The sequence below is a fragment of the Esox lucius genome, chromosome 21, assembly GCF_011004845.1.
Source record: "Esox lucius isolate fEsoLuc1 chromosome 21, fEsoLuc1.pri, whole genome shotgun sequence".
Lineage (NCBI taxonomy): Eukaryota > Metazoa > Chordata > Actinopteri > Esociformes > Esocidae > Esox > Esox lucius.
Genome location: NC_047589.1, coordinates 18,531,141 through 18,547,891, shown reverse-complemented (window position 1 = coordinate 18,547,891; position 16,751 = coordinate 18,531,141). Strand labels below are relative to the sequence as shown.

General features: G+C 41.5%; 1 protein-coding gene across 3 annotated transcripts in view; it reads left to right on the top strand.

The window, feature by feature from the left end:
* The window catches only part of LOC105022605 (guanine nucleotide exchange factor VAV3), a 78,639-nt gene that overhangs the window by 31,566 nt on the left and 30,322 nt on the right, over nt 1-16,751 (top strand). For all 3 annotated transcript variants that reach the window (XM_010891173.4, XM_020041781.2, XM_020041780.2), the window contains exons 3-14: nt 2,888-2,946; nt 3,033-3,101; nt 3,246-3,357; nt 3,677-3,778; nt 4,347-4,415; nt 4,693-4,796; nt 4,939-5,038; nt 6,049-6,144; nt 10,982-11,050; nt 12,673-12,759; nt 13,159-13,244; nt 13,583-13,715. In XM_010891173.4, the coding sequence (XP_010889475.1) occupies nt 2,888-2,946; nt 3,033-3,101; nt 3,246-3,357; nt 3,677-3,778; nt 4,347-4,415; nt 4,693-4,796; nt 4,939-5,038; nt 6,049-6,144; nt 10,982-11,050; nt 12,673-12,759; nt 13,159-13,244; nt 13,583-13,715 (1,086 nt within the window). The remainder of the gene's footprint in view (nt 1-2,887; nt 2,947-3,032; nt 3,102-3,245; nt 3,358-3,676; nt 3,779-4,346; nt 4,416-4,692; nt 4,797-4,938; nt 5,039-6,048; nt 6,145-10,981; nt 11,051-12,672; nt 12,760-13,158; nt 13,245-13,582; nt 13,716-16,751) is intronic.

Genomic DNA, 16,751 nt, shown 5'->3' with positions numbered 1-16,751 from the left:
AACAATATTTGATAATACTGAAACAGCAGATGTGTTTATTTTTTTTTACATTCAAAGAATATGAAAAGAAAACAGTATTCTCTTGTCTGTATAGAAGTGTTGTTTTGTAAGAATGTGCTCACCATTGAAGACACATGGATTGACTCCCAAATGACTCTAGAACATTTGCCCATAAACTGTCCCCAGATCATTCTGAAGAACAGCTCTGAAAACATCCAGCAGCTCCAAAAAAAACCACGCTAACAGCTCTGAAACACCCAGCCTGTCTCAAAAAGGCATTCATTCATAACACCCGATTGTGCCGACACGTACGCACACACACACACCACCTGCTACATAAAAATAACTCCAGCTGGTCCCATGAAGCCCCATTAACCATCCATTGGTCCTATGACATCATTTCCTGTCCGTCAGTCAGTTATTGTCCATACTAATGTGGGGACCTACAGGCTAGAGATGACCTTAAAATCAGATCTTGGATCAGTTCATTGCTGACTTCCTAGTCTTCCATCCCGGAGGAGAGAAGCAGAGCTGACCTTCATAATTTGGCCGAGGGTGTCTCCCAGGACAGGTGCATGCCCTAGAGATGCCAGGTGGACTATTCTGGAGAGATTATGGGTTCACAAAAAAGGAAATGCAACAGAACAGCCACACAGGGTGGGAGAAGAGAAGTGGTGAACATCGCAATGGGGTCCCAGCTTGCAACCTCTTCCCTCTTTCATACCACTGGGTGAACCAGCCGCTGCTTTCAAAGGACACATGCAGACACACTCCAGTGATCACATCTGACGGTCTGACACGCAGCTTCCCCCATCAGCGACCGCGTGGTGTGTTAGTTGCACCCAATTTTACAGGGCTTTCTTCAATGGTAGATATGGTCTGGAGTGATAGTAAAAGAGGAAGCAGTTTTTATTCATAATCTTCTCTTTCCTTCCCCCTCTCGCTCACATGCAGCCAGTCTCTTAACATCTCACGCTCTCTTTCTCTACTGCTCTACCTCACTGTCCCTCTCTGTCCATCTGGTCACCACAGAGGCCACAGTCATGTTGGGGGATGCACTAGACGCTGACATGTCACACACCCAAGAAACCTGACTCATCCCTGTGACCGCTAAAGCATCATCAAACTAACTGCAGGATGTACTGCAAACACCATAATGCACTTCTCTCAACTTCGAGGAACAGAATAGTTCAACTCGTACGGGCTCTAATCTGACTTTTGCACAGCTGTGGAAAAAAGGCCAATTAAAAACTATTGATCACTAAAGATCACAGGGCCACCAACTGATCCTGTGTGTGTTTGTGTGTGTGTGTGTGTGTGTGTTAGAGGTGGGTATTGGCAAGTACCTTGCGATATGATATATATCACGATACACATGTTGTGATTCAATATATCACAATTCATCACAAAATCACAACTGAATCAATATTACTTACTGAAGTGCTAAAGAAAACCTCAAACAATATTAGGCTATATTGTTGAAAGGGCAATAATTAGCTAATCCCCATGAGCAAACCATAATAAAAAAGAACAACTCAATTTGAAATGACATAGAACTTCTAAATGTAACCCTTGAGACCCCAATATAATTCTAGAATGCTGCTGTTGATTACTGAAAATTCACAAAATAAATAATATTTTCTCACACATTTCAAAAACCAGATATAGCACAAAAAACAAAACCAAATTACAATTACACATTAACCTTGTTTTAAAGAGCACGTACTATTCTTTAATTGGACAACACATGAATGTAACTTGGAATAATATAATTAGTTTTCTCCCATTAACAGTCAATAGAAAGAATTAACGTCTAAGTTTGCATAAAACGATTTATTGCGACGAGATTGAGCCAGCAGTCAAATTAGGTCCGTACAGCTAATGATCATTATAAAGTAAGCACAAGGCAAATCTCAAGAAACACGCGTTTTTATAAATGATGAGCAGAAGTATGTGGCGTACATCTTTTGGCAGATGCAGGACATCATCGCGATCAAGTGACAACGTCGTCAGCGAAGCACAACTTAATGCTTTTATGTAATTTAAAAGACGGCAGTCGACAGCATAATAAATAAAGAGAGATCAGAATATCGATACAATATTGCGAAAAAAGGATTCGCGATTTTACATTAAATCGTTGTATTGGCAGGGCACTTGTGCGTGTGCGTGTGTGTGTGTGTGTGTGTGTGTGTGTGTGTGTGTTTCTAACGTGATTTTTAGTAGCGTGGTTGGGAGGAGGGGATGTCTACAGTAGATGAGCTGTGGTGTGACGGATATTGATCAATAATATCTGAGGGGTATTTTATTGTAACTATCTTTGTTTACAGGCTACAAAGATAATAGAAGATATTCCAATATGAACCAAGGACATATATATATATATATATATATATATATATATATATATATATAGCCAATTTAAAAAGCATGTATACTAGGCATTGCATGAAGTTATATATTTGTATACTTCATGTTGGAAAGGCGACAGGTCAATGGCAATGTCATTACTGACAATGTGAAATTACATGTAAATCATTATTATTGACCCCGAGAGTCCTGATAGTAATTATGTTGAAGATAGGCTAACTCCATCAGGTTTTATTTCTACATTTTTACACTAATGTATTTTACCATTTAGATTTTCATTTCATTGCTCTTTTTGATCTACTTACAGTTTTTATCTGAAAAAAAAAATCTTAAATATGTTATGTTATATTTTAAATTATATATACGTGCTTAACTATATGAATTATGCTGGAATGTCACAATCACAATGTACAGGTCTCATTTGATATGATCTAGAACACACTGCCCCCTACTGGCTGAAGTACAAAACTATAAAGATCATTATCCAAGTCTATAATATTTCCATTCATTTCCTTTGCAGGTTATGGACACATTGTCCAAACTGTCCCACACAACGATTTCAGAACAGACTGGAATAAAGTATGTTTTATTAAGCGTTTATTCCAATTTCCATACCAGTAGAACAATGTTTTGTATCATTGCTGATGTATGTTGTTTTTCCACAGGCCTTTTCCTTCAGAGGAGAGTCTGGAAGAAGATGAAGACATCTATAACCACCTGGAAGACCTGATAGAGTATGTGTCTCTTGGTTATTACAGTCTCAATCCTTTTATTTGTTATGTCTCCACACATTTGTGTTCCTGCCTTCCTGACAAATAAGTTCAGGTGTGTTATTATAGCTAATGTAATAACGTGTTGCTCCTGGCTGTGTTTGACAGTGAGAATGGCGTGGAAGATGAGGAGGATCTCTATGACTGCGTCTATGATGATGAAGATGGAGGAGAGATCTATGAAGATCTGATGAAGGCTGAGGCTGTCCCTCCCCCTCAGGTAGATGTTCTATCTGTCTGTCTGTGTAAAAGAGAAATAGTAATTGTTCTCACAATAGGTTCAAAAGGAAAACGACTTGTTAAAGTGTTCTGTTATTAGCTATGTACAATGCATAGCCAGTAATCTTTCTCTCTTTGTCTCAGCTCAACCTCTGCTGTTATATACATTAGTGTTCGGAGAGAGATGTGTAGTATTAGTGGCAGTTGGAGTGTGTCCTTGCTCAGGGGTTCTATCAAACCACATATGGTGTCCATGGATTAATGCTTAAGGCTCTGCTATGACAGCTGTGTTTTGTGTGTGTGTGTGTGTGTTTGTGTAGTTGTTACAGAAGCAGGTAGAGACGGACATCAGGAGCTGCTGTCTGGCGGAGATCAAACAGACTGAGGAGAAGTATACAGAGACTCTAGACTCCATAGAGAAGGTAGTGACCTGTGTTACCGCCAAATATCTCCCCTATCTCTCTGGTGTAGGGTTACCAACAAAAACTTCCCCTATCTCTCTGGTGTAGAGTTACATCCAAACACCTTTCCTTTAGGGCCTCAGGTAGCCAAATGGTTAGGAGTGTTGGACCAGGAACACATTTATGTATTTACCAGCAATAAATCTGTTATAATGACCTTGATCAATTCTCCCCCTACCTCACCAATTTGGAGGTGTTGTGTTCCTGTTTTGCAATTGATACAAAACAATTGAAGACATTTTTAGATTAACATTTCCGCAATTGCTAACTTACATTAACGTAATGGCTGCCCGAAACATTATCTTCCTTTATTCAAGGAGCAGATACAAATATCCACAAGTTCATCGGACTCTAAAAATATAGCTCAAGGAACTCATTTTCAATCATCTCTCAAAGCTTAAGATTTTTCGAATAAATCGCTTGTGTTGTGCCTAAAGTAATTCTGACCTAAATAAAACGCGTGAACTTCCCTGCTTTAGTTGAATCAACCCACTCACCCTCTTTCTAAAGCTCTGTTTTTCCCATCCAGTATTTTATGGCACCTCTGACATCGTTCCTGTCCTCCGAGGAGATGGGGAAAGTGTTTGTCAACATTCCGGTAAGCTGCAGGACAGAAACCCCAATCGACCATCTGTACTTACAGATGAGACTGAGCTACAGATGGTAGATAGACGTAGTAGAGACGCTCTTGGTAAAACTTTTACTGTACATTTGAGTCATTTCGCTGTCACTCCTATTCCCCAGCAGTTTATAGTCAGTACACTTAACTAGTTTAGTCTTAAAGAATTACAGTTATCACCAGCTAACACTTTTCTAAATGTAAAAATCTCAATTATTCACCAGATTTTGTTTATCACTACTTACTGATATTTTAGGACCTGGTGAAAGTTCACAAGAGTTTGATGGTAGAGATACAAGAATCTGTCTGCCACCAATGTGCCCAGAACCTCTATCAGATCTTTATCAACTACAAAGAAAGGTACATTTCCAAAAAACTATCTGAGCCAGTTTGTTCTGTCTGTTTTTCCTCTATCAATCTTGTTCCTTGTTCCTGGTTCTCTCTCTCTGTCTTTCTCTTTTTTCCATCTGAACATATGGAAACATTCTGATATCTGTTCCAGATTGCTAATATATGGGAAATACTGTAGCCATGTAGAAACAGCTATCGTGGCTTTAGATGACATCTGCAAAAACAGGGAAGACGTCCGAATGAAGCTGGAGGTAAAGTCTTCTGAACTTTCCATCATCAGTCAGTGGTCAGCTACTGCTCTCTAGTGTTAGCCCCGGGCATTACATGTCTTAAAATACTGCCAGTGTTGGGGTAGTTAGTGGAAAAAGTAATGCGTTGCATATTACTAGTGGTCACCTGTTACGTTATTAAATTACTTTAATAACTGTCTAAGTCCTAAAGTGAGCCAAGCGAAAGAGTAGGGTAGTCATTATATGGATAGTTGGGGGCAATTTTTATGATTACTGGTGAGGCAAAGTCAATCAAGAATCACATACGCTTTGAAACCATGACGTTTAACTTGACAATAAATGCTACAATAAAGACATGTTTAGCAACATGCACAAATCTCACAACTTTAGTGTTATCCTACTTCTTAACCTGCTGAAGGGAATATTACCTAGCCAAAATCCCTGAATGAGTGCTCTTCCTGCATGCACGTTAATAAACTGAATGAAAGTATTTATGAATACAGATTTTTGCTATTTCCTGGCTTCCCCCCAATGCATAGTTAGAGTTGATGTTTCCTGGCAGCTTCGCTTCCTTGAGAAGTATTCTCTTGGTCTGCCATCAAGCAAAAATGATGTTAGACACTTCTCTAGCCACCAGCATAACAAGTCAACTTTAATCTTTTCCTCCAGCTTGATGGATATTTTAATGAATGGCCCAGTGTTTAACGGATCATGAACCCTGACTGTTAACCGGAGAAGCTTTACTTAAAAAAAAAGTCTGTAATGATATTACCCCAATTTTATTAAGTGACTCATTAATTTACTTTTGTTACGTTTGTAAGTAGTTACCCCCCCAACCTTCCCCATCACAATTCATTCCACGTGGGTTTTTTGTTTTCCTCATTTAAAATATACTTCTCTTTGTTTTCGAAAATGTGTCATTATGTAGTGACAGTTTACATCTCATGCATTAAACATTAAGCATTATGCTCATTTTCCAGGCTTATCCTGATTGACTTACAATTCAACGTACATATGTGCTTTGTTTTCAGGAATGTGCAAAGAGAGCCAACTACGGAAAGTTTACACTGAGAGATCTGCTGGTGGTCCCTATGCAACGGGTACTGAAGTATCATCTACTTCTACAGGTACTGCGTCAATCTTCAGAGAGCGGAGTGTGACCTCCATTCAGCCGTTACCTCAGTGTCATGAACAAAGCTGCAGCGCTGACTGGCGCCACCGGAGGCACACTCATCCATGTTTCAGTCATTAAATGTGTCCCTGATATCTCTGGTGTGGCTGGAAAAGATCTGTGCCGTTTACATGCTTGGTAGAAAGAAAATAACAAGACAATTTCTCAGAATGAGGGAAACAGTCATAGTGTATGTGAATAGCGTTAGAGTGTTAAGGCATTTCTGCAGTTAATCAGTCAAACAGTCAGTCAGCCAAATAAGGGTGCATTCTGTGATTTCTGGCCCTACTGGTTGTAACAGTGGCTCTGTCGAATCACTACTGGTCACAGATATTTCCATGTATAATGTATAGTGTCATGTATGTGCCGATATGTTTCAAACGTGACATTTAATAACTAACTGAGGTAAACAACATCATACAAATCCAGTCAAAAATGGATCCCAGAATGCATCTTTAATTATCCAGTCAGCCAGGCAGTCAGTCAGCCAGTCAATAGGGCTGCCAGTCCATCATTCAGTCAGCTAGGCAGTGTGTTAGTCATTCATTGAGACAGTTAGTCAGTCAGCCAGGCTGTCAGTCAGTCAGCCAGTCATCCATGCAGTCTGTTAGTCAGTCAGACAGTCATCCAGGCAGTCTGTTAGTCAATCAGCCAGTCATCCTTGCAGTCAGTTATACAGTTAGCCAGTCATCCATGCAGTCTGTTAGTCAGTCAGACAGTCATCCAGGCAGTCTGTTAGTCAATCAGCCAGTCATCCTTGCAGTCAGTTATACAGTCAGCCAATCATCCAGGCAGTCAGTCAGCCAGTCATCCAGGCAGTCAGTTATTCAGTCAGCCAGTCATCCAGGCAGTCAGTCTCTAGTCCTGACTCTCCAGGGCTTGTAACTGCATGGGTGGAGAGGTTAACAGTGTGTATGCACCCAAGGGTTTGACAGGCTGTTTAGGTCAGATCCTCACCTCCATCCCTCCCTCCACGCCTCCACTGAGCCCACCTGTCGGGGCATTCTATACCGCTCTGTGGAGCAGGAGGCGCTGTTGCGTAAGAGAGAACCAGTTAAAGCTGTCTGTCGGTCAGGTCTGTGGGTTTACATGTGTGTGTGTGCGTTTGTGTGTGTGACTGTCAGTGCTATGTGCTTTTGTGTGCGGCTTTCTGTCAGGCCTGTGTGTTCATATATGTGTTGTTTATGTGTCTGTCAGGGCTTTGTGTGTGTGTGTGTGTGTGTCTGTCAGAGCTGTGTGGTTGTATATGTATGTGTCTGTCAGGGTTGTGTGGTTGTATATGTGTGTGTCTGTCAGAGCTGTGTGGTTGTATATATGTGTGTCTTTCAGGGCTGTGTGGTTGTATATGTGTGTGTCTGTCAGAGCTGTGTGGTTGTATATGTGTGTGTCTGTCAGGGTTGTGTGGTTGTATATTTGTGTGTCTGTCAGGGTTGTGTGGTTGTATATGTGTGTGTCTGTCAGGGTTGTGTGGTTGTATATGTGTGTGTCCGTCAGGGCTGTGTGGTTGTATATGTGTGTGTCTGTCAGAGCTGTGTGGTTGTATATGTGTGTGTCCGTCAGGGCTTTGTGGTTGTATATGTGTGTGTCTGTCAGGGCTTTGTGGTTGTATATGTGTGTGTCCGTCAGGGCTTTGTGGTTGTATATGTGTGTGTCTTTCAGGGCTTTGTGGTTGTATATATGTGTGTCTTTCAGGGCTGTGTGGTTGTGTAGTATATGTGTGTGTGTCTGTTTATCTGGTGCAGGAGTGCTGCATGGGTCCGCTGGGGACCAGGCCTGGCATGTGACAGGGCCCCGATCCGCTCCAGTGGAGGGAGAACACTACTGGGCTGGAGGGAAGGAGCAGGAAATGGATGGGAGGGAGAACACTACTGGACAGGAGGGAGGGAGCAGGAAGTGGGTGGGAGGGAGAACACTACTGGACTGGAGGGAGGGAGCAGGAAGTGGGTGGGAGGGAGAACACTACTGGACTGGAGGGAGGGAGCAGGAAGTGGGTGGGAGGGAGAACACTACTGGACTGGAGGGAGGGAGCAGGAAGTGGGTGGGAGGGAGAACACTACTGGACTGGAGGGAGGGAGCAGGAAGTGGGTGGGAGGGAGAACACTACTGGACTGGAGGGAGGGAGCAGGAAGTGGGTGGGATGGAGAACACTACTGGACTGGAGGGAGGGAGCAGGAAGTGGGTGGGAGGGAAAAGGGCATAGATTAGGGAGGAGCGGTAAGGAGAATGGAGGGCAGGCGCATTTCTCTTTCTCTGGCTTAATTTCTTTCTATTCCCTCTGTCATTATTTCCTGTGGCTCCCGCTGGTCCCCAGCACATTAGAACCAGAATGCATCAATATGGCGGTAGTGTCACACGTTTACTCCTCTTTCTGTCTATCACTCTCTTCTGTCTGTACTCAAAACTCTCTTCTCTCTGTACTCAATACGAACTGCCCCCCCCCCGCACTCTCTCAAACACGCACGCCCGCCCGCACGCACGCACGCACGCACTCACACGAACACACTCTCTCCTGCTCTCTCGCTCCCCGTTCCACTCTCCCTGAGTCTCTCCAGGCAGGTGTGTGTTAGGAGCAGATGATGAAGAATGGGGTCCTGTCGGGTTGTTGTGATAATAATGCCCAGGTTCAGCTTGAGTGACACCTGGGATTTGGGGAGTGCCAGACAGACAGCTACGGCCCGGGGCGAGGGGCTGGGAAGAGGAGACGGAAAGGAAGCCATTTATCTGGGATGTGTGTTTGTTTGTTGTGTGTGTGTGCATTTGCGCGCGTGCGTGTGTGTGTGTGTGTGTGAAGGACATGCATGGTAACCTTCCTTATCACCCACAACACGGACAGGCACACGGCCTAGATGTCTTGTTTGTGCCGTGCCGGCTACACAAACACACACACACACACGCATTAGGTTTGTTACTGGTATCCAAGTGTTCTATTTCATGTTTGTGTAGTATTGCAGAAATCACTTTAGTAGTGTTGAACTGTATGTGTGGTTTTATAGAGGTGTATATGTGGTAATATAGAGTTACAGTATGCGAGTAGAGGTGTGTGGTAGTATCGGTGTGGTAGTGATATCTGGAGATAAAGAGGTTTAGTATAGAGCTGAATGTGTGGTAGAATAGTGGTAGTATAGAGGTGTGTGGTAGTATAGAGGTGTGTGTGTGGTAGTATAGAGGTGTGTGTGGTTGTATAGTTATATGTGTGGTAATATAGAGGTGTGTGTGGTAGTATAGAGGTGTGTGTGTGGTAGTATAGAGGTGTGTGTGTAGTAGTATAGAGGTGTGTGTGGTAGTATAGTGATATGTTTGGTAATATAGAGGTGTGTGTGGTAGTATGGTGATATGTGTGGTAATATAGAGGTGTGTGGTAGTATAGAGGTGTGTGTGGTAGTATAGAGGTGTGAGTGTCATAGTATAGAGGTGTGCGTGGTAGTATAGAGGTGTGTGTGGTAGTATAGAGGTGTGTGTGGTAGTATAGTGATATGTTTGGTAATATAGAGGTGTGTGTGGTAGTATGGTGATATGTGTGGTAATATAGAGGTGTGTGGTAGTATAGAGGTGTGTGTGGTAGTATAGAGGTGTGAGTGTCATAGTATAGAGGTGTGCGTGGTAGTATAGATGTGTGTGTGGTAGTATAGAGATGTGTGTGGTAGTATAGAGGTGTGTTTGTGTGGTAGTATAGAGGTGTGTGTGGTAGTATAGTGATATGTGTGGTAATATAGAGGTGTGTGTGGTAGTATAGAGGTGTGTGTGGTAGTATAGAGGTGTGTGTGTGGTAGTATAGAGGTGTGTGTGGTAGTATAGTGATATGTGTGGTAATATAGAGGTGTGTGTGGTAGTATAGTGATATGTGTGGTAATATAGAAGTGTGTGTGGTAGTGTAGAGGTGTGCGTGGTAGTATAGAGGTGTGTGTGGTAGTATAGAGATGTGTGTGGTAGTATAGAGGTGTGTGTGTGGTAGTATAGAGGTGTGTGTGGTAGTATAGTGATATGTGTGGTAATATAGAGGTGTGTGTGGTAGTATAGAGGTGTGTGAGGTAGTATAGAGGTGTGTGTGTGGTAGTATAGAGGTGTGTGTGGTAGTATAGTGATATGTTTGGTAATATAGAGGTGTGTGTGGTAGTATAGAGGTGTGTGTGGTAGTATAGAGGTGTGTGTGTGGTAGTATAGAGGTGTGTGTGGTAGTATAGTGATATGTGTGGTAATATAGAGGTGTGTGTGGTAGTATAGTGATATGTGTGGTAATATAGAGGTGTGTGTGGTAGTATAGAGGTGTGAGTGTCATAGTATAGAGGTTTGAGTGGTAGTATAGAGGTGTGAGTGTCGTAGTATAGTGATATGTGTGGTAATATTCCGGTGTGTGTGTGGTAGTATGGTAATATGTGTGGTAATATAGAGGTGTGTGTGGTAGTGTATTGGCATGTATTGTGATTTAGATGTGTGTGTGTGGGGGGGAATGTGCTTCACCAATCTGTTTTTATGATGAAAGTGGTAATTAGCTATCACTCTGTTTTATTTGTCCTTGTTTGTCTTTGTAACCCTGAGGTATTCAATGAAAACAAACAACACCTCACAAACGTCAGCCCGCCCAACATGGAAAACAACACATTTCTTAGTGTGGCAGAACCTAAGTTAACACCTTGTGTCTATGATGTGTAGTGTCAGGTGGAGAGATGGCCTAATATTTACCTGTCATATCCCTGTGGCTAATTAGCCAGCGAGTTAAAACCCAGACAATAAAAGAGCACATCTGAAGACTAGACCGACAGTCACTTTAACATGCTTGTGTTTTGATCCAACAGGAATTAGTTAAACACACTCACGATGCGGGTGACAAGAGCAATTTGCGGCTGGCGCTGGATGCCATGAAGGTAAGAGTTAAAAGATGCCCCTGAATCACATCAAAAAATGAGGAAGTAATTGGGGTGCCAGGTCACTCTCTGATGATGTGACTGTCCTCACCTGAACCACACACATGCACACACGCACACACAAACAAACACACAGAAAATACAAACATACGTACTGTACACACCAGGAGACTGGCACAAATACACACAAACAAGCACAGCAGCAAGGCCGGACTGGCAATGTGAGTGAGTAGCCTAGCGTCAGTATTGATGGAGTTATGTCCCAGACTGCAGGCTATTCATTAGTAACTCAAGCTACAGCACAACAGTAGAACATACGTCTTCAGGGAGTCCAACAGTCTATTTACTGCTATGTATTTAATACTAGACACATTGTTTTCTGCTTGCAGCTGACATATTTAACTCCCAACTGCATTTTCTCTTTTTCCATCTGACAACTATTTCCTTGATTCTACAAAACCGCAACAATTGGTTACAACCTCACAACACGTGATCGCTAAGAACTCCACAACTAATGACTGCGTAGAACCTCAGAACATACAGGAAGATAATGAGGAACCTCACAGAGTACACAGCATTTGCACGTCGCGTAGGGTCACATGGCTCCCAAAAAGGAGACGCTTCTACCAACCTGCTAGCTATTTCAGTACCACGCCACACGCTACAGCACGCTGACATTTCAGTACCACGCCACACGCTACAGCACGCTGACATTTCAGTACCACGCCACACGCTGCAGCACGCTGACTATACACACTGACTGAAACACACCCCACAAACAGAACCACTTTCCCTCAGTGTTCTCCTCAGCAATATTTGAGAAAGTTTTCTAGCAAGATTTTTTATTTTTTTTTACGTTCATCTAGCTCGACAGATTGTTTTTATCATGAAATCTGCACTTTAAAAATCAATTGTCTCTCTAGAGTCTTGGTGTATAGAGTGTTGAAGTAGTGGGTGAATAGAGTTTGACATGTACGAGGAAAGCACTCGAAGTGAGACACGTTGGGATGAAAGAGCAAATTTACTCTGAGGACATCTGCAATGATTTCAATTGGCTAAATGATTCACTTGACATTGATTGGGGGAATCAAGCTAATGCGGTTAATGTTCCTGGAGTATTTCTCTGCATCGTGTCGTACAGTGCGACGGTGCTAGATGATTTTCGGTGCTGATTATCTAGGGCCTTATGATAGATGAGACTTTAAAAAGTGCTACTTGAACCAGGCTCAATCTGTGTTGAGAGGAAGATTTACAAAATGTGCTCTTGCGTAGTCAATTAATCATGTTGTTCAAAGAGAGAGAGAGAGAGAGAGAGAAAGAGAGAGAACATGAACGAGAGAGTGAGAACAAGAGGAAAGGAGAGAGACCTTAGGAATCTGTTGACTGAAGTTGTATTTAGCTCTCTTTTACAGAACTAATGAAGAAATAAGAGTTTAACTTACAGTCCGTGAACCTTTCCAGAAGTGTGTGTGGAAGGGAAACACAAGGAATAGTATCCTGTTTGGTTCACTGTAAACAGCATTTGCTTCTGATTGGATTCTCATATAGTGCATTCCAAAATGTCACCATCTCCAGTCAAGTTGTCATGTGTGGTAATATGTTTTCTTGTCTTTGATGCGTAGGACCTGGCACAGTATGTCAATGAAGTGAAGAGAGACAATGAGACACTGAGAGACATAGCCCAGTATCAGAAATCCATCGAAAACCTTGTAAGCAACACATATTAATAATATAATACTTTTTAAAGAAATGACAATCAGTTTGCCATGCACTTAATTGCCAGGCCGTTATTGTAAATAAGAATGTGTTCTTAATTAACTTAATACATTTTCAAAATTTGGTGAAAATAAAAGTAAAATAAATAAATAACCAATAACAAATTAGTTTAGAATATAAACTACATATAATGTAATAATTAAGCATATTGAATGATTTTGGATTAGATTCAATTAGACATAGACACAATACAGACTATACTATCTTATACTTATTAAGATACAATGGTCAAAGCAGAGCTGATTTATCAGTGATGCCTCTCTCGCTCTTCTCCCTCTTTCTTTTCTCCCTTTATCTCTCTCCTCTCACTCCTTTCTCTCTCTTCACCTCAGAATCAGTCCCTTAGCATTTATGGTAGACCAAAAGGTGACGGAGAAGTACGAGTCACTTCAGTTGACAAACGTGCGAAACAGGACAGGTGAGTTGTCTGTCTTTCTGTCTTGTCTGTCGCTCTGCCTGTCTGTTGTGTGTTTCCATTTGAATCTTTTAATGTCTGATTATATCTCTTAATGGATAGTAGTAACATTCATGAGCAGCTATTTAGAATATTTATTTCTGCAATATAGTGCATTATGTCTCATAACTTCATAACTTTTTATGGATGTGGATTGATATCAGCTATTATATTGCATTAAGAATACCTCAAATGGCATTAAGAAGAATGTATTCAGTTGGTAACCAAATGTTGGTGATTCACTGTGACCTGATGAACCCTCTCAGGCTTCTGAGTTGTTGTCTCTGTGTGTTACACCACAGACACATCTTCCTGTTTGATGCTGCAGTGATCATCTGTAAGAGGAGAGGAGATAACTACGAGATGAAGGAGGTGATCGACCTACACAACTTCAAGATCACCAACAACCCCACGTCCGACAAGGACAACAGAAAGGTCTGTGTCTGTGTGTGTGGGCACGTAAAAGTGTGAACACAAAAAAGAAATAGAGTTTTATCCTTCTTCAATTATTCACACTTTAATTACTATGTTGACTTTGAGGGATTTCTTCATTTCTGAAGCTCAGGGGGTACTGTAAAGCAGGGGCTATGCTATTTATTTATTTATTACAGTTTTTCTCAATTGCTTTGGATCCATTTAGATTCAAAGCAATTGAATCTAAATCAGTTCAAATGGGTTTTTTGTTCACACAAGATTTGAATTTCTTATTCATTTAAGCAAATTGCTTGTGTTTTGTGTGCTACTCTTACAAAAAGAGTGCAATTGTCTAGAATTTGCACAATACCCACATGCTCATGGCTTGCTGATCAAAACTGATGAGTTGATTCTCAATGAAATTGTATTACTCTTCACAATTTCTAAACATTCTTTCATTGTGTGAGCCGTCACATGCAAAATGATCCATTCAATTATCAAAATCTGTCAGGCATACATGTAAATTCCATAAATATCTATGACATGGAATGTTTGTGATGTCTGCTGAATAGGCAAATTACTTGCCAGGTGACATAGTAATGAAATAAGAATCCCAATCTTACCAATCTATTTTGGAAGCATAAATAGAGAGCTTGCCCACAGCACAATCACTATCATTTCTGAACATGAAGGAACAATACAACCCTGAACAAAATGCACGTGGAAGAGAATGTTGTGTAAGAATGGGCATGCAAATGTGAATTTTCTGTTTACATGTAACACATTGCTCCAAAAATAAATGTACTGTATACCTGTATATCCTTTTTCTGTGTACCATGGTATTGTACAGTATTGACTTTTCCCAATAAACTTTTACCTACTGTTGAAATCGTTATCTAAAACGAGTAATACACAATAGCATTCAGCTAGACAAAACTGACATTCTTGTGTAGTACAGTAAGCAGTCAGTGTCAACAAAAAAGTAACACAAAACTAAAGTTTGTATATAATACACATTTCTTGGGTTGACTGACATGGGGGAAAAACAACTAAACATTTTGACAAGTACGGCTCACACGATGACAAAAACAAAGTTTTGATGCATTAATTCAATGTTTTGGGAGAGTTACTACGTTTTGCAGACATGCAGTGTAGTTGTGATGTCCCATAAAACAATTGTAGCGATAACAGTTTGGAGAATGTTTGTTTAAAAAAAAATCCAAAGCGATTGAGAAAAACTGTAATATAACTTTTAGGAAATGTGTAACTAAAAGCAACTCAGACACATTTTCAGAATGTGCCACTTTGTTAGGAGTGTAATCAGATAATTTGAGGGGTTTGAGGGATGGAACAGCTTACATCTCCCCCAGATGGTGTTTTTATTAAACATCACCTTGTGCCTGATGGTATAAACTCACACACATACTCTACGAACACACTCACACCATACAAACCACACACACACGTTTGTTTCTCTACGCTCGTGGAGACATGAAGCCCTAACCCTAGCCCTAAATTGCAACCATAACCAGTAATGCATAAACATAAGTGCAACCCCAATTCTAACGCTAGCAAATATACACATTTACAGGTAGATAATGATACAATAGCTTGCCAGCGGCTGATACAAATTTGGCTGATAATGGCTCTCATTTGTTGAAAAATGAAACACTTATCCAGGGAGAATATCAGCAGCATCTTTTTACCATTACCTGAAAGACAACCTGTGGACTGTGCTACAGGGCTAGAGATCTAGAAACAGATAAGCTCAGATAACGTGCGTTTCTTTACCAACAAACCACACCCTCTCTATTACTGGCCAAGATAATGTTTGACAGGTGGCTAACACCAACCCCTATGCCTCTATAAATGGACCTGCAGCCTTAAGGCGTCTTTAAAGGGCCACGTGGGATTGAATGCATTCATTTGTTGTTGTTTGAATCCCAGATTGCCCTTTTAATGTCTGTTTTTATTGCTTTATGACCACAGCTGCTCAGAGCACTGAGTACAGTACAGTACAGTACAAACAGGCTAAAGAGCCCTCGTAAGAGAGAGAAATCCAGCAGAACACACACTATTACCTCTGAGTCTGCACTTTCGTGTTGTGCTGACATCTGGGTCAGAGTACTTTTTCCCGTCAGCCTCCTCTTTGTAAAAACAAGGAGATGTGGTTGTAGCAGGTTGTTACCAGTGAGGCTGGAGTAATGGCTGGGCTTTGAAGTGGCTAATCGTTAGTGATTAAGTCCTTAAGTGTCTGTCTAGATGTCTGGGCCTGCTTGGACACTGAGTTACCAGAACTCTCTCAGAACTCAACCCTGTCTCTCTCAGTCCACCTTGTCGCTCTCTTTTCTGCACTACCTCTCTCTCCCCTCCAGGTCTATCTCTCCTTCGTCCTCTCCTCCAGGTCTATCTCTCCTTCGTCCTCTCCTCCAGGTCTATCTCTCCTTCATCCTCTCCTCCAGGTCTATCTCTCCTTCATCCTCTCCTCCAGGTCTATCTCTCCTTCGTCCTCTCCTCCAGGTCTATCTCTCCTTCGTCCTCTCCTCCAGGTCTATCTCTCCTTTGTCCTCTCCTCCAGGTCTATCTCTCCTTCATCCTCTCCTCCAGGTCTATCTTTCCTTCGTCCTCTCCTCCAGGTCCATCTCTCATTTGTCCTCTCTCTCCTCTGTCTTTTTTTGTCCTTTATGCATCTTTCAGTTTTCCTCCCACCGTCCCCTCTTTTTTTCATTTTCTTTGACTTTTTATTCATTCTCTACAAAAGTTTGTTAAAATATACTTTTATTTGAATATGCAGTATATCTGGAGATTGACTTTTGGCCAGCCAAGATCTTTCCACTTGTGTTGATGTATAATGAAGAGACATCCAATGAATCTGGAGGATTTTTCTTCTACTTAGACAAGATGTGTCTGTACACTTCAGAATGAAATCTGTTGCTGTCGTCAGCAGCGATATAATCAATGAAGACAAGTGAACCAGTTCTAGTGTCAGTCATCTTGTATAGGGGCCACCACCTCCACCATATTGTAAAGATGAGGTGGTTTACTGTGGCTCTTGTA